The following is an 18,900-nucleotide window of genomic DNA, read 5'->3' as shown; positions in this document are numbered from 1 at the left end:
GGGAGCCAGTGGAGGCCGCATAGGTGTTGTGTCATGTGTTCGCGCCGCGGAGTTTCGAGGACGAGTCTGGCTGCGGCGTTCAGGATGGTTTGGAGTCTGTGTAGAAGAGTTCTGTTGATTCCGGCGTAGAGGGCGTTGCCGTAGTCAATTCTGTTGGTTATGAGTGCGTGGGTAACGGTCCTTCTGCAGTCAGAGGGGATCCATTTGAAGGTCTTACGGAGGATGCGAAGGCAGTTGAAATTGGTGGAGGCGACGGCGTTGATCTGGCGGTTCATGGAGAGGGAGGAGTTGAGGATGATACTGAGGTTCCGGGCGTGGTTGGTGGGTGTGGGTGGGCTCCCGAGGGCGGACGGCCACCAGGTGCTGTCCCAGGAGGTGGAGCAGGGTCCGAGGATGAGGACCTTGGTCTTCTCTGAGTTGAGCTTCAGACAGCTGTCCTTCATTCAGGCTGCCACATTTTTAATTCCTTCCTGGAAGCAGAGTCTGGTGTCCTCGAGATTCTTCGTGAGGGAGAGGAAGAGCTGAGTGTCGTCGGCGTAGGATACAATGCTGAGCCCGTGCTGTCTGACAATGGTGGCGAGGGGGGCCATGTAGATGTTGAAGAGTGTAGGGCTGAGAGATGATCCCTGTGTTACTCCGCAGTTGACATCGGTGGGTTCGGAGAGGAAGGGGTGTGTCTGATCCTCTGGGTTCAGCCGGAGAGGAAGAATTGAATCCAGTCGAGGGCGGTTCCTTGTATCCCTGCGTCGTGGAGTCTGGCTGTGAGTGTGCGATGAGAGACGGTGTCGAAAGCCACGGAGAGGTCTAGCAGGATGAGGGCCGTCGTGTGTCTCTGGTCCAGTAGCATGGGGATTTCATCCGTGGCGGCTAGGAGGGCGGTCTCGGTGCTGTGGTTGCTGCGGAATCCCTACTGAGAGGAGTCTAGGATGGAGTTCTCTTCGACCAAGGCGGTCAGCTGGGTGTTTATAAGTCTGGGGAACTTGTAATCCAGAGTGTACAGCCCATGTACTCGTCATGGCTTCCCTGTGCACTTATAATATCTAAAGTTTTGCTTAGATGTCACAGGGACACATCCTCTCACACAGATATGCCCACACATGGGGTATAGTGCACCCAGCCTTAGAACTGTAAGAACTGCTGTAGGGGTGACTTACCTATACCATATGCAGTGTTTGGCTGGCATGGCACATGGGGGTGTGCCATGTCAACTCTTAGTTTTTCTCTGCACCAAGACATGCATGCTGTGAAAGCAGTTTGCATTAGCTTGGTGGGGGGCCCCTTAAGGTGGCACAATTCGTGCTGCTGCACTTAGGGACCCACTTTAGTTCCAAGGCCCTAGGTGCCAGAGGTACCACTTACTAGGGACTTAAAGGGATCCTAAAGGGGTGCCAATTGTGGAAAAATTGTACAGTTTAAGGAAAGAACATTGGTACTTGGAACCTGGTTAGCAGGAACCCAGTATACTTTCAGTCAAAGTCACACAAGATCCCAGGCAAAAAATGAGGGATTTATCCATGTCAAAAGATGCACTTTCCTAGACCACTATTTTGTTGTAAATCCAGGGTATTTTAGTGCTTTACATCACACGTACTCATTATACGTTGATAATAAATCATGTGTGTGTAACTCAATGTACACGATGTGTTACATAAGACAGTGAGGTTTAAAGGTGTAGAAGTCACATGCTTCATAGCTCACTGTGCTGTTTTAAAAAAAATACAATTTATGAACTGCAAGTAACAAAAGGATCTCAGTGTTAAAAGCATTAACCCACTTACCATCTTCATAAAATAAAATTCTGTCATCTGTGTCACATAATGTACTTTGTAGACGACATATTAACCCACTGTGCTACTTTAATTCAAAACTGGGACTAGACTAAAACACAGATCTCTCCAGCCTGTGCATTAACCTCCAGGGTTATTTTACCATTATTATTATTCCCTGAGATTTACTGGGCACACAAAGATCTATGCAGCATTAATGCCATAAGATATTTAAGAATGCAGACTTTGCAACCAATTAAGCAGAACCGATTTACTACCACATTTCTCCTTGTTGCAAATTTCTTTGTGGCAGCGTTTTGAAAAATAAATGTATAGTTGAGGCTCTGATTTTGCGTCTGGTTTGTGCCACTTTTTTAGCACAACTCTGACTCAGAATCTCATTTGTTAAATATTCTAATGCACTCAAATGTACTCATGATAGACCTGCTAAACATATGTGTGAGGTTTAAGATCTGAAGTCACTTCTTGTGATGTCACTTCCTGTGTGGTCATGGCTTGTGATGCCATTCCTGTGATGCCACGTTCAATGTCACACTCCGTGATGTCACGCTCCATATCACTTGCTTACTGCCTAACTTGGTTAGTATGCCCTGTGAGGACACACTTCTCTCACCAACTATTTCTCCTGTTCTGACCTTCCCTGATCTTCAGTGGTTCCTTGGCTTTAATGTTTTCCCTGTTAAATTGTACATTTTCTTCGGGGTGTCACGTGCACTGGCACCACTTTCTAAGTTGCCTATAGACGAAAACGAGTAGGAAAGGTGTATCTCCAAGTAGACTCTCATTAAATCTGTGTTGCTATCACCTGCTTTAATTATCTCAGTAGTAAGCTTGAAACATGGTTTAAAGAGCTGACTTCACTCAATTCTTTTAATCTAATTGGCCATGCTGTTACTCTCACAGAACAAGTATGGCGCCGACTAGACTTCTACTCACTTTTGTGTAATAAACACTGTAGTTTAAACACAGTTTTCTGAAGTTTTCAAAAGGGTTTATTGTAAATAATATATCCCATAGGATGTGTGAAGTCAAGTCAGGTTTGCTTAACATCTCTGGTTCTCAGAGACTTCACGGAGTATGCTGATAAATGAGCAAAGCCTCCAGCCCAAATCCTGCTGTCCAAAGGAATCTTGAACCTGTCAGTGATGTCCACCAGTGCCTTCTACTGCTTGGGCAGAAGGTGGCTGCTGGTTCTTCGATGAAGCAAACCCCAGTCATAGGACCAGCCTGACCCAGAACAGGAGCTCAATCCACCTTTATCAAAGATTATCAGTGTAGTGTGTGCCTTCGACGGTAGGTGGAGCTTTTAAGTTGCCCACCCCCCACTCCATCCAAATTCTCTCCACAGCCCTTGCAAGAGAACAAACTCTCATGGGTTGTCAGTGGAACTCAAAGTAGTTTTCTTGTGTGGCTACGCTGATTGTTCTGCCCAGATGACTGCAGCGAATCCGGATCTCCCCGTTTTTGTTGTGCGTGGCATCACATCTTGTGAGTTTGTGAAGGAAGCTAACTTTCATGAGTCGAATTACACTACCGACCATATCATTATGGGTGCTCCCAGCACCATCTCCACTGCCTCTATGCATGCAACCCGAGTTTCCCTGACGTTAATCTCCTGTCAAGCCCCTAACTCAGGGATTGGTTTAGTTAGGTTCAGCTGGTAGAACTCATGTAACAGGTGGGTGGAGTAAACATGCTCAGTGGACTCCCAAGTCCTGTCCTCTGGGTTGTATCCCTTCCAGTCCAAGAAATATTGGAGCAGACAATGGATTAAACGTGAGTCTAAGATTCTTCATACCTCATATTGACCGTCAATTTCAACCTGCAATGATACTGGAACCTGTTTGATTTGTGTTCCGGGATGTATAGGCTTTACTAGCGAGACATGAAAGGTTGGCTGAATATTTATTTTTACTATGAATGAAAAGCAAAAGGAGTTTATCTCCATGAGGCAGTCAATGGGAAAGGGTACTTCATTTGTGGGCTAGAGAATTCTATGACCTATGAGACGTGTTTGTTTGCTAGCCAGCTTTTGTCTCCAACCTTACACTCAGGTGCTTTGCACCCTTCCTTCTCAGCTTGACATTTACACTGTAATCTTGCTTTCTGGAGAGGATTCTAGGATTTCTCACATATCTTTAAGCAAAGACAGTCTTTTGCCTCCTGTAGGATATGGTGAATCTTGATTAGAGAGAGTAGGCAGAAAGCAATAGAAAGAGGAAAAGCAAATAGATCTGTGGTCAGCATTATTGTAGCTAAACTCCAACAGCCAGCGATGTCTAAATAAATCTTCTATACCCAAATGCGAAGGTTGTCTCGAGTGCGCTCTTGTGCATGGGCACAACGTTTTTCAAAGTTTCACGCGGCCGCCCAGCCGCGAAGAGCAGCACCACCCCGATGATTGAAAAAAGGGGGCCGTGAGGCTTCGAATTTGTGGAGTCTTCTGGAGCAGCGTGGGGGTTGATTTTGAGCTGCTAAAATTCAGAGGGGCCCATCCAGGGTTGTATGCTTTAAGATGCGCAGTAAATAGATTGTGGCCATAGACATTGTGACACACTGCAAGTCCCAGAATGCAGTTGGGACTGACCTTACAGCGGATTGGCCCATTGGAGGGCGTGTTAGGTCAAATGGATGCAGGTGTGTTGGACTGCAAGCTGCGGTGGTGTACCAGGAAGAAGGGAGCCATTCCTGAAACGCGTCATATTTTAATCACTGCAACTATGCTGTATTTACCCTCTTGATGGCAGCGGTTCTACCTGAATAAAGATGTGCCACCATCAGCGCTGTCTCGAGTGCGCTCTTGTGCATGGGCACAACGTTTAAAAAAAAAATATATATATATATATATATATATCTACCACGCACTTCCCATATGTAAAGACACATTGTTTTTTTAGAATGGCTCTGCCTTGACTGTATTTTTATTGAGGGTTATTATTATGTAATACTGTATCGGAGTCCAAAACATACTTCCATCTACATGGATCAAGTACTGAGTGCTCAAACTATCCAGTGACTGAAAGGAGAACCTGGTTATTCAATTAGACCACAATAGTACCAGCGGCTGGGGAACGCCATATTGCTATGTAACCACTCTCTGCACCAGGGTCCAAAGAGAAGAGCTCACAGGTAGTTCTTCTTTTAAGGCAACAATATCAATCCTACAATTTGCAGTATATAAATAAATAATGGTACATATGTGGTACAAGAAACAAATACTTTATTAACAGAAAACAGTATTCAGCCTTGTAACCACAAGCCAAAAATGAGATAACAGTCATAGTTCAGAACCAAATCTTCTTAACATTATGGTACCACCAGGCAAGCCAACTTAACAGCTTAGGAAGGACATCCGTTGGTCTGCATCACAGAGTTCCTAAAGAAGAGCAATGTCACATGTCAAGGGAATTAAAAAGGAATCTTCAATAAGGGGCTTCTTCAAGTCTTCTCTTTACCCGAATAAACCAAAGATGACAGGTCTATGTGGCGTTTCATAGCTTTTGATAGTTCTTCAGCTAACAAGTCATGGAGGGGAACCCCATCATGTGCATAGACCCAGCTCTTTCCAGTCCAGTCATAGCGCTTTGGTCCGCTAAAACAAAAATAGCACATGCAGAGTGTGAGCAACAAAACACGTCTCCTTATCACAGTCATATATTTCAGAGAACTTCAAGTTCTGGAGCTTGAAAACATTTGTTAAAGCTTCAAAAGTTGAAAAATAAGGACATCAGGTATCTGCAGGTCAACCTTTACTACCGGTAGCAAATAACTGAAAGACCATGCTACATGTGAGTTCTCAGTCCTATTATAATCATTAACAGGGACATACAAACTGAATAAGCACCCCAGGCAAGGAATGCTCAGCTAATCAGGGGGCACAGAAGGCAGTAATTACTTGAGTCATGAAAGTAAGAGGAGGTGGCTGAGGTGAAATAAAGGGAGTGGGAGGGGGGGAACAGCAGCCTGGGTAGGATGATAGTTGCAGCAAGTTAGTGCAAGGCAGAGGAAAAAAGATGAAAGGAGAGAACCAGAAGCATGCCCACAGGAAAGCTGGAGAGAGGGCAAGAAGCAATGATGTAGAGAAGGTCATGGATGAACTGCTGGATGTGGAAGTAGATAAGGGGTGTAAACACCTAGTGCGGCAGGGGGTGCAGTACAGGGATGAAGAGAGGTGCACAAAAGTGTGGGGGTGCTTAGGAATAGTGGTCCACAAACTGCTTTACTGCCGTCCTGCTGCAGGGCATTAATGGCTGCTGAGTGCCACTGACATCAGCATGTGCCCTTGCTTTCAGCTTGCATCTGTAATTTGGGGAAGGCAACTAATAGACTTCAGCAGCAGGCAATAATGCATAGAGAATTCATAGTCTCAGCAGCAGAGGCTCCTCCGCTATGAGAGGATCATCGCCCCCTCCCCTGCTGAGAGCCAGCTGAGGGAAATGGGAAACATAACATGATAAATTTGATTTATTATCAAATTTTTTTTCTTCCCATTTCCCTCTGTAGCGAGCCAAGTCTAGGCGGGGCAGGGCTTGGCCGTCATCACAGCCAGCAGAGGGGGAGTAGTGCACACTGTAAGTGCGCATGTTGGTTTGGCCGGCCTAAGACAGACGGCCAAACCGTCATGAGCACTTAGGTTCTCCAACCCAGCTGAGTTGCACAGCTGGGTTGCAGAAACAGCACAGACTCTGGGGCACTGTCTGAGCGGCCAACCAAGCCACTCAGACCTTCCTGCCGCTGCTCTCATGTTATTGAGAGCAACAACGGTATTGGGTGGGAGCCAGTGCTGGTGTCCCAGGGACTGCTGTGACACCATCAGGAGAGAAGAGGAGCACTGATGCGGCCAGCAGCGTCGGAACAGGTATTTTAAAAAAATATATATTTATTTCCCTAATCACCCGTCCTGCCCCAACCCTCCCACTTGAGTTTTGCGGCAGCCACCACTGATCCTCAGGCACTAAAATGACAAACTATAGCTTTAGTTTTCAGAATTAGTTACTTTGAAGCTTAGAGATGAATTGCATAGACACCAATGGTATGTCATAAGCACTACGAAGAGCAGGTGATGATAAACAGTATTATTTAACTACGTGTTGATAAACTAGGGGATGGAAGATGAAAGCACCAACAAATGTGAAAACTAAACACTGCCACTGAAGTGTTATCATACACTGCATTTGCCATAATGCATTGTGGCGAACTGAGTGCTGGGATGTAAGGCAGTGTGCTCCCTTCCTCCTTTTGCTTGAAATAGGTAAAAGCCATGCAAGCTCAAGTGCTATTCACAAAAGAAGCATTGTCAAAAGCATGGCTAAAGACATTGGCTTTGCCAATGTCTTTAGCCATGCTGCACAGCATCTATAATAGCATATGGGAGTGACAATATAGCCAACCAATGGTAAGCAATGGGTGGGCTATGAGCCCACTGTAAGGCAACAATATGTCTCACAGTGGACAGCGCATGCGCCGCATGTAGGCTTTGACCTTAAAAGGCAGTAGTAGGACCACTTTAAAATGCTTAAGTTTGATTTATAACGGTTTTTCCATAGGCACAAAGCCCCTCATTTGTGATGTATTGGAAAATGGCAAATCTGGCACAAAGGCTGTGAGCCCCCAGTTTGACATTCCAAGTTATGCCATAATTTTTCACTGACCTGCGATTTTCTCCCATGTAAATTTCAATACATAATACCAGGGGATATCTGCATGAAGAAAACAGGCTGGAAAGAAGAAAAACATTTTCTTTTTGTGTTAAAAGCAAAAACGCAAATGCATTCCTCATTCCAATGTGAAGAATTTAGAATCTGGAGGTAAAACGAAAAGTCTAGTAAGAGAATTTACTCGGGCAGTTTTACCTCCCATTATTACCAGAATGAGCCCATTGGGAATGAGCAACCAAGTAAGGCTGGCCTTCACCCACAAATAGCGACTTATGTCTGCTCCTGAGTTTAACTATCAGAAATATAAGAACACCAATATACAAAATTGATGCCCGTGACTACTATTCGCCATAAGCCTCCTCTTCAGCCACCTGTGCATCCAGGCAGATTTCCATCAAGCTGCTCCACAGGTCCTTGTGGTGGAGTTTTGCCGTCTCAGTCCCAGAGTTCAGGCTTAAGCGGCCATGTTTCGCGCTCAGCCTAGACGTTAGAGTTCTCATTACGATATTAAACCTACATTTTGTCTGTAACAACGCAATTTCAGCAATATTGCACACACAACGATATCATAAAATGATGTAAAACAAATGGAAGAGCTGGTCATTTCTTGCAATTTGCATGGCTTATTTTCCAGAGGCAGTCCAATTTTTTTTCTTGCCATTTCTCTGGGTTTCTAGCCAAAAAGATTAATAGTCTGTAGTCTGCCACACAGCCCAGAGCATCAACTAACACTGACAATTCAGCTCGATAGATTGTCCAATATGCTAAATTCCCAAAATCAAAACTGTTAGAAACTTAGTGGTGCTGATGGAAGGCAGTTTGATAGAGCGTGGCGAAGATGCATTGCTGGCATCACACACTCAATGCGCTCTGAGCACAGCGCCGTAGCTTGGTCAGTAAGATGGGGGGACTTAAGATTTCCCAACAATCACGCTGGAGTATCTTATAAAAATACACTAGATGAGAAGTAGGTGTGTGCGTTAGAAGTACTTAAAACACTATTTTTCAAACTAAGCAACATTTTTAAGACCTGGAAAACAGAGATAGGAGTGTATGTGTGCGTTTTTGTCTGTGTGCATGTGAAAATCCCAGGTAAAACACCTCACCATACCCGACTAAAAACACTTGTACCCAACTATTTACTACATAATACCCCAAACACCCCCCTGCTCACAGCTGTCTGAGTGCAACACAGCTCCTCTGCAGCCCTTAAACGTATGTGATTAGCACTAGACATTAAGTCAGCGTTTTAATGCAAACACACGAGTTCAGGGTATAATTAAGTTCCAGACAAGGGGCTAATGAGAGAGGCGAATGGAAAACAACAATACGAGCTTTAAAGGATAACGTGTGCTGTCAGCCCCACTGAACAATACATGATGGATCTACACTGAACCCTAACACTGTGACCCCGAACAACCCTTACCTATCCTAAAGCGAAACTCCAAGTAGTTGCATGTGAAGATTCACAGTCAGCAGGTTTAAATATATAACGTGAAATGATAGATGTTGATAATAAAATACTATTTTTTCCATGTGAATAGCGTTCACAAGACACTGTACCAAAAATGTACCAACAAAAGTTATTACTTTACATGAAATTCTTTTAGCAGCTAATTTAATGTATATTTTCAAGTTATAGAATAAAGTTGGAGCATTTGAATATTTCATCTTTTATACATCCATACCTAACTGGTGTGTCATAGCACTAATGAAGATGCCACCATTGGCCAATTCCATGACCTTAATGCTTCTTGCACAGAGATTTTTGTTATGGAAGTATTATATATTTTTTAATATTGTAGAAAATATGTGGTTTTAGTACGATACCATAATATCCATTTATCATAATTTTTTCAGTGACTATTTTGAGTGTACATTAACTCATTCCAAAATGTGTTTCCTGAAAAACACTTCAGTTGAATAAATATAATGTAACTGCAAAACACTGAAACCAGCAACAAGACACATTGTGATAAACAACATATCAGGTGTATTTGTGCACATTCACTCCTGAGAATGTCGTTTTGCACAAATGATAGAAAGTGGATTTTTGTTGTTACCCAAGACAATTGTCCTCATTTTATTTAACCCAAGAAAGGTGAAAGGACAACTGACCTGTGGGATTCAAACCTGAGACTATAGGTATTATTATGAGTCTGTCGGCCCACAGACCACCAGACTCACGGTGGCAGTATCCCGACTACCCTGTGATGCGGTCAGGTCGCCCTGGGACCACTGCAACCGCCATTCCCTGGCGGTTGCACGGGGGTCCTGAGACCGCAATATGCTTGGCAGGACCGCCGAGTTCCAAAGCCATTAATTGCAAGAAAAAATGGGATTGTTCTGAAATGGGACAAATTAGACACCTCAAAATTCACCCACAGTATTGTCACCAATATGACCCAGGAAATTCTGATTTGTTTAAACTCATTTTCATCATTTGAGGAAATCCCAGTAGTTTTTGAACAAATTTTAGTTGAAATTAATAAGAATCTCCTGCAGAACTGTAATCGTAAGGTCTGGGGAATAGCACGTTGGTTTAATGATGGTTGCACCAAGGCATTAAACCTTCGTTTTACCCTTAGAGCAAATCCAAGAGACGCGGCACTGGTAAAATCGCTGTGCCTCTCTTATAAAACAGAAAGAGCAAATAGATTAAAAGCCTTAAAAGAAGGAGCCTGGGATAAATTATTACAAGCGGCAACTCTAAAGAATAGCAGGGATTTCTGGCATATAATTAATGCCCCATTCTGCAAAGAGGATACAGAGATCTCCCTAGACCTGCATGCCACGGAGGGCGCCTGGCTGACCCATTTCACTGAGATATTTGGGACAGAAGGGTAGGGTCCTCCATTGCCACCTAGGTCTTTGGCGCGCCCACTGGGAGACAAACTATTCTTTTCTTTTGGTGAAATGAAAAAGGGACTGAACCAATGTAGCAAATCGAGGGCAGGTGGGCCTGACGAGGTACAATAGACTTCTTTTTAATTAATCAAGAGCTCTAGACCCTGTTACTTGCCAATGTTTTCAATGCTGTAACTCAAACGAATGTCCCCCCTTCTTGGAAAGAGTAATCGCAAAAAATTATAGACCAATATCGCTGCTAGATAGCACTGCAAAACTAATGGGCCGTCTTTTGTTAAATAGGTTAAAGGTATGGGCTCAGGAAAACAAAATATTTATTCCAAATTCAGTACGTCTTCAGAAAGTGCAAAGGGAATGTTGATCAGTGGCTTAATTTAAATTTACTGATTGCCAAATATACAGCAGCCAAGGAAGGCCATCTTTATATGGCCTTTATGGACCTATCAGCCGCTCTTGATTGTGTGGCACATACAAAATTATGGTCATTAATGGAAGGCATGGGCATAGATAAGCCAATAGTTAATTTCATCCGGGAGATGTATTCTTCCACCACTGCTTGTGTTCACTTTGGGAGGGATGGCGAATGTTCTAGACACTTTTAAATTACCCGTGGCGTTAGGCAAGGGTGCGTGCTCACGCCCTTCTTATTCTCACTGTACACTAATGGTGTGGAAGCTGCCTTGGCTGGGTCTACTAGCGACGTCCTCACCATTAATCTCGCGCCAGTGCCGCTACTTCTCTATGCAGATAACGCAGTTCTGTTGGCCTGGACTGGCAACGCTCTGCTGACGCTCATAGAGACCTATACGAGATTTATGAAGAATTTAGACCTCAATGTGAATGAATCCAAGTTGTTTGTGCTCGTGGCAGGAGTAAGACCCAAAACATTACCCAGATGGAATATAGAAGGGAGAAAACTGGAGGTGGTGGATACATTCTGTTATTTGGAGGTATTCGATTCGAAAAACACATCAAAATATGGTGGCCAATAGAGGGCTCATGATGTAAAGAAGTATGGGGGCCAATTTTAGCCTTATAAAAAATCTGGGGTCCAAACCCTTGGAGGCAATAAAAAGATATATGAAGCCAACACAACATCTGTGGCAACATATGGGGAAGCTCTATGGGGAATCACCATTATATCTATTTTACAGCAAACAGAGAACACATTTTGGAAATGTTTGATAGGTGTCCCCCAATCCTGCTCTTCCTATAATTGTCACATCAAATTGGACGCCCCTTTTACTACGGATCAGATCCGTCCCGCACCCCTTCTCTTGTGGCATTGAGTGTGGAGAAGAGAACCACTGAAGCTAACACAAAAAATCTGGAATGGTTGCTTAAAGCTCGATGGATCATATAAAATAAAGTGGCTGCAGTTTGTTAAGAACAGCTTGCTACCATTGGTATGCACAAACGATTTGATGACCCGACCTCATGTACCACCATCTCTAGGTCTGAACTGCAAAAACTACTGCTAGGAAAACAGAGGGAAGAGAGATGGAAGTCCAATTGTTCCAAATCTAGGGTCAACCAATATTACCTTGCACCAACAATAAACACATTTGATTTAATTATTTATCCTTTGTGACGAATATCCAACACAGAGTTCTGTTATTGGGGTTCCGAATTAACTACATTCCTCTCATGCTGGGTTACCCTTCTAACACCTACTCTATGGAGGCCCTCTCTGTTTGCCTGTGCCGCACTTCATCGGTACAATGTGACCTTCATCTTCTATTTTTTTGTAGATTATTCAGTGAGGAGGTGAAAAGGTACATTTGCTCAATCTTGCGCAGGTTCAGGTTTACGCAATATTGCCCAGCCCTGTATTTCCTAAAACATTTATCCGATCCCTTTACTTGCCATTGCCTGGCCTCGTTCTTTCGATGTGCTATAAAGAGGTGAAAACAGTACACGTAATGCAAGTCATTGTAATCAGGTTTTAATTTTCCCTATTGCTTCACTTTTTTTAATTATACCACTGTTCTTATGATTTTTTACCACAACTTTTTTAATGTATAGTATGATTTTTATTGTGTATAGAATACCTTTTAATGCTGTTTTTATGTACTAGCAAAATATAGTGATTATGACTGACTGAGTGACCTTCATTACAAAAAAACGTCATATTTTTCCAGAAAAACGCAGCAGTTGAATAAATATAATGGAACTGCAAAACACTGAAACGAGGAACATGACACATTGTGATAAACAACATATCTAGTGTATTTGTGCACATTCTCTCCTGAGAATGCCTCTTGGCACAGATGATAGATAGTGGATATTTGTTGTTACCCAAGACAATTGTGCTCATTTTATTTGACCCCAGAAGGGTGAAAAGACAACTGACCGGTGGGATTCAAACCTGCGACTATAGGTATTATTATGAGTCTAGCGGCCCACGGACCGTCAGACTCACGGTGGCGGTCTCCCAACCACCCTATTACTACTAGGGAGGTCGAGTCGCCCTGAGACTACTGCACCCGCTGTTCCCTGGCGGTTGCACGGCAGTCCTGAAGTCGCAATATGCTTGGCAGGACCGCTGCGGTCCCGCCAAGCATATTATGAGTTTCCTCACTGCCACACCGCTCATGGCAGTGCGACCTCCATGAATAGTGTGGCGGTGAGGAAACAAAGGGGGCCCTATGGGGCCCCTGGTGCCTCACGCCATGTGGATGCACACATGATGGCTCAGCTTGCGCCCCCCATGTGTGCATGTACACCAGTACCTGCATGGCATGGATTGCAGCAGTCCATGCCGTGCAGGTACTGATTTTGACGTTCCCTTAGAGGTGCATATTTCATAGGCACTGCCATGGGAATGCCAAAAAAGCCCACCAGACAGGAGAAAACTCCTGATCTGGCGGGCAGTCCCAACACAGGTTTGGCGGTGCGGGAGCTGGGCAGTCACCCTCCCGCACCACCAAACTCATAATAAAGCCCTGTGTGTTTATATAAAGAACCTTGGAGTGGATGCATTAGTTCACTGAGCCACCAGACCCAGATATTCTATATCAATTGTTTCTTGTTAAGGGGTCTTTACTATTTACAGATGTCTTGGGAATGGCTGGAATTTAACTAAGGTTTATGTAACCTAGAGTGATTACCAAATGGGCAATGGATTTCAAGAGGAAAGGATGACCTAATAAAAAGCTAAACCACCCAGATAATACCCCTGGAAGCATGGGGCTCTGAAAAGTACCTGATCAGCAGATTGAAAGGCCCAATAGCGATGGGTGTTAGTAAAAAACAGATGGTCGAATTCTGTGATTGCTTAGGTGTATCACATGCATCAATTTAGAAATCACTCCTACAGCCAATACTAACTAATGGAAAGATTTAAGTAAGACGTAGTTGAGTTTTATTTGTGAGCATCAAAATTTGACTTAACAGATGAAGCTTGGGCGACACAGAGTTGGCCCAGAAGATATCCTGAAAGACCAGATAAAGCGAGTTGTCATGGTCCAAAATTCAGCATATAAAGGCAGTCACAGCTTCAACTGCACCAGAGTTAAACTAGGTGTATTTTTTGTAGCAGTCGCAGCTCAAAATAGTAGGCTGTGGACATTGCAGTGATTTGGCGTCCCAATGAAAGAATGCCATCCAACATAATTATGAGGCTCCTGATGACACGCCTTGGGTCAGGCTGAGCTTCTAGATTATATAGGCAGACCGGAGGACACCAGAGAGCCTCTCTGCTGTTTATAATCATAACTTCTCTCTGCTCTGGGTTATGTTTTAATCAACAGCAGCACAATCACTCGTGATCCTCTCTCATGCACTTTAAAAAGTGGTTTCGTCACCATAGTCAGATAACCATCAATTAGGAATATGATATGGGTGTTGTCAACATACATATAGCAGTGGAAGACCAACGAGTGGAATAGGGAAGCTAGAGGCTGGACACAGGCCATAAAATAACTTAGCCACGGAGAAGACCCTGGTGGAACCCCATATTTCAACAACTTAGGTTTAGAATGAAAAGGAGGAAATGACATTTTCTATTGACAATCTGAAAGAAAAGAATTAAACAAGTTAAATACTGTCCTAAGCATTCCAGTTGCCTTTAGATGTTTTAACGGGATGGCTTGACTGACAATGTTAAATGCTGTTTTTACTGCCTGCAATGGCAACCAACCAGATATCAACAATAACTGCAAACAGCTCTGAAAGTCTTCCGAAAGGTACCATCAAGCCACCTTATCCAGAATATTGGACTGTTAAAGATTATTTAGCAGATACTAATGTACATAACCCTCCAGAACTTTATATTCTAACAACAGTAAGGAGATGGGTCTAATGTTGGCACGGTCCAGTGGGTGGGTCCAAACAGGGTTTCTTTAATAAGGGTCAGATAGTGGTACATTTAAAGACTGAAGTTAAGTGAGCCAATGGTATGTTTGACCCCATGAATTTGTTGGCAGCATGTGAAACTGCAGAGCTGAGAAAAAAGACATGGTTTCGTAAACACTCCATGGGCAAATCATTAGATTTATGAGGAAGTGCCTGGAAATTTTGTATGTAGAGGTATCTGTATAGATGAACAAGCGCGGAACAAGGATGATGGTTCAGAGGTTCGCCTAAGGTGGTTAGATTCTTGGCCAGATAGGAATGGGCATAGGGGTGATGTGATCAAACCTTTCCAGGCAATTGATGAAGTAAGCCACTGTATGTATAATCCCTTTTATAGGTTGTTGCACAGAGCATTTCCTACACAGAGATGTGATAGGACCAGGGCTTGCACTGTTGTTCCTAAATTGTCTTTCAAAAGAAAGGATTCATGTACTTCTGAAGGGAGATCTGGTAACATGCTTCCTTATTTTATTTTTAGCAATGTGTTCCTTGATTGGTGTAAAGAGTGCATTTAATTGATTTGGCAATATTTGCGAGCTTGTGGATAAAACCATAGAGAATAATGTTTATGAGCCAGGCTTGAATCTGATGTTTGTCAGCGGCATTAGTGAATGCAAGGAATTCAGTCTAAGACAGTTACTTAGAATCTGACAGATGCAGGACACCCCCAATAATTGGTAGATGTAGATGCATCCACTCTAGAGTGGACAGATAATCCCCCATGTTTTGGAGCATGTCCGGCATCCCCCACACTCTAAATAATCACCTTAGTCTGCTTCAACTTTAGGTAGGTACTTCTTTAGCACCAGACCGGTTTTGATTAGCTGAATGTCATTGCGAGAGGAGATTTTGAGGTAGAGTCAGTGTTGTACACGTTTTGATGTCATTGGGGAGTATGGTTTTGTAGGGTTCTTTGTAAAGACTGAAGATAGAGCACTACGTACTCCACATAAGACAGTGAGTTTCTGGAACCTTGTAGTTCCTATCTTTACTTGTTGATGGAGTTAGGATGTAAACCTTTGCAGAAATATGAAGCTCATGTGTGTTTTCGGGGTATGAATCCAACCTTGGTTAACTGGGTCGAAGGCTGCTGCGAGGCTGATTTGGAGCAGGAGGCATGGATTGTTTATATTGCTGAAGAGGGTGTCATTAACTACTTGAAGAGTAGATATATATGTGCCGCAGCATGGTATGAAGCTTGATTAGTCGACGTGTAGTAGGTTGCGGGTGCTAATCTGTTCCTATAATAGGGCAGAGAGAGAAATGCAAACATAAGATATTATGCACTCAACATGTTCAATTGGAATCTCACATCTGTACTTAAGGTGTGTAAGGGGTGGGAGGATGTAGCCGAACGACTAGAGCGGGCGACCACGATGCTGGGGAACCAGATTAGAGTCTCGGCAGGGACGCTCAACATCCTGTGATTCTGGGCAAATCAATGAATCTCCACTTGCCTAACAAAATGAATGTGTCCATCTGTAATGCAACTGGTGCTCACGTAAAGTGTTCTGATACCTTCGGGTAGAGTTTGCGCTATATAAAACAAAAACAAAAACTAAAAAGGTTGGATTGTGTTCTAGTGGAAAGGCACTTTTGGGTTGTTTGTAACTTTACCTCAATGACCAATCTGCACCATTAAGTTCAATTTTTGCAAATTTAACACAAAATGTTCATGGGAAAGCAGTTTTAAAAAGGGCCTCCAAAAGTATACTTTTTAAAATAAAATTCTACATAGAGATGTATCCTGAAAAATTGCTTAATCAAGGTGGCTACACAAACATTCACCAAACTGGACAAGGACATTGTCGCGAACACAGTGAAAAGTCTTCTTGAGACCTTGTGTATTCACATCATGTGTACACCTGCAGATTCTTTTATCTCTTTCAGTCAGAAAGTATGAAGTTATAGTCAAGCACAAAATTGTTAACATCATGTCTGCCACACAACTAGGCTGACATATTTCTAGTGATAGGAGCAAATTATCTACATGTAAATTGAGATGACACGTTTATCGTCATACTTATTGTGTCTTGGAACTTTCGTATCTCCAAACTCATAAACGGGAGATAAAATTGGCGAACAGATACTATAAAACCTATGGTATCAGAACATTAATTGGAGAGACTTTGCAAAGGAACTATCAAGCCAGAGACCACAGTGTGTTGCTGCGACAGTCAGCCTCAGTCGGGGGCTGCTCCGGGAGTAGTGGCCTTCAGCCGGCACTGCTTATCATTCCCAGGCAAGGGCAGTGATAAATAGCTAAATAGCTATTTTTGTGCCATTAAAAACTATACTGAGTGATTCATCTTAAGAAACTCGATTTATATGCTCAATATTTTCCACTGTTGCCAAGTTAGAGCATAGCGCTTATAAGTAGAGATGGAGGTGAGGATGCTAGGAACTTGCTAACCATATTCAGAAAGTTCATACTGTTTTCACTGGTCATGTCACAAATTAATGCATTCATTTTCTCATTCTGTGTGGTTGCAGTTCATATATTATGCACTCGCTATTGTATTTTAGAAATACATTTTGTAAGTTTTATCGTATGTTTCTTGCGCTATTTTGAGGGTGTTATTTATTTGCAAAAGAGGTTTAGAGTTCCACAATATCCATTAAATCATCTGGTAGGACTAATTGTGAACAAAAACACCACATACAAAGTACTGCTCAGTGGGATGTGCAAGAGGCGAAATCCAAATGGATTTCTAATTCTTGTTACACTGAACTAAGTCTTTGCACTAGAGAGGTGAAAATCCGACCCTGGTTGATCTGGGGGTGGGGGGGAAATCCCAAATCATGACAACATGAAGCACAGCTTTATTGGTTAACTTTAATTGCTTGGAGGAATTTTCAACCGTCCATTTTGAGAAATCTGCACACAAAAAAGATGTTTAAAATGTATGGCTACCTGGTTCCCTAGCAACTTTGGACCAGTTTAATTTGCACCTAACAATTCAAAAAGATATATCATCCACTTGAGGTCGAGTCTAAGTTTTATAAAGACTGCTCAAGGAATGCAAATTATATTGTGAGGAGGCAAATTCTACTCTTCCTCTACAAAATTCGACAGGAGAGTTTTGGGAAGCGACAACATTGTGTTTGAAGGACAAAGACCAAAGTGGCACTACAAGTGCCGGTCACTTAAGTAGTGTCTGTACAACAGTGTGTGCTTAGTGGGAAGAGGACCGAGGATACTGGGCATCTGGTGTGGTCATGGGATATGCCCTGCTCCCTGTCCTGACAGAGCTGCATCAACAGCAGGCAATCGGGGCAAGAGTGCTTGGGACAGGCCAAGTCTGATGGCTATAACCCTCGTGAAGTGCCTCCTGGGCACAAATGTGGGCAATTCCAAGCAGCAGTCCGGGCAGAGGTAGAGGACACGGCTGAAGGTCACTTACGCTAGAAACAGTCTGCGTTCATACTAGGGCTACGGTATTAGTCAAAAACTGTAGCCAAAGGCCATGATTGAAAGCTGGGCATAGCCTCAGGCCACGTACTCACTTTTGGATAATATTGAAATGAAAAACATGTAAAACAAAAATTTAGAAAAGCCTGAAGAAGACAACTAGTACCATTTCATTTTATAAATTAAACTACTGGAGGGAGCTAAGTGAAAAAACCCGAAGAAGGCAACTAGCAGTTTTTCTTTTTCTATTGCCACTACTAGGGGGTGGAGGGGTGGAAAAGGATGTACTGTGTGTAAATCAGTTTTGTGATAGGCTCTTTAGACCATGCAGAGATAAATGATTTTGATGTATCCTTTTTTTTGCAGGGGCGGGGGCAGCATGTGCCTTTTGAGGCAGGATTGCCATAACCTCTCCAGGATGACCGGAAGGGCATTCATGTAGTACTATTTTGTATTGTATGGTTATTCTTGCTGGCCTCTGTGCTGTGTAAAATGTCCATGACGTTGCATAGAAGCTTCTGACGGTAGTCAAACGGACTATAAAATATATTCTGAAAATTCTAGATGTGTACTATATAAGGTAGCTATTTGGTTTGAAATAATGTGGTGTTAAAAATTGTGCAGGGCAGAACGAATGAAAGAACGCATTTTAAAAAAAAGTAAATACAAGCAATAGTCTATGTTATCGTGAGGCAGAATCCCACGTGAATTACTTTGGAGAGACAAAAAGTTAAGTTAAATGTGAAGCAATGGATGTGTAAAGTCACAAAGAAGGAGTCACATATATGGTCATCATACATAGATCCGCCTCAAACTTGAA

At 43.0% G+C, this 18,900-nt stretch overlaps 1 protein-coding gene across 2 annotated transcripts in view; it reads right to left on the bottom strand.

The window, feature by feature from the left end:
* Positions 1-4,990: 4,990 nt before the first annotated feature.
* The window catches only part of FXN (frataxin), a 101,919-nt gene continuing 88,009 nt past the window's right edge, over positions 4,991-18,900 (bottom strand). Inside the window, exon 5 of one of the 2 annotated variants that reach the window (XM_085632988.1) lies at positions 4,991-5,379. In XM_085632988.1, the coding sequence (XP_085489114.1) occupies positions 5,226-5,379 (154 nt within the window). In that variant the 3' untranslated portion in view covers positions 4,991-5,225. Of the gene's footprint in view, positions 5,380-7,287; positions 7,505-18,900 lie in introns of those variants that run through there. The other variant, XM_085632987.1, reaches the window with a different exon arrangement.

The sequence above is a fragment of the Triturus cristatus genome, chromosome 2_1, assembly GCF_964204655.1.
Source record: "Triturus cristatus chromosome 2_1, aTriCri1.1, whole genome shotgun sequence".
NCBI lineage: Eukaryota > Metazoa > Chordata > Amphibia > Caudata > Salamandridae > Triturus > Triturus cristatus.
Note: the sequence above shows the minus strand (reverse complement) of the source record. Positions and strands in the feature narration are given on the sequence as shown.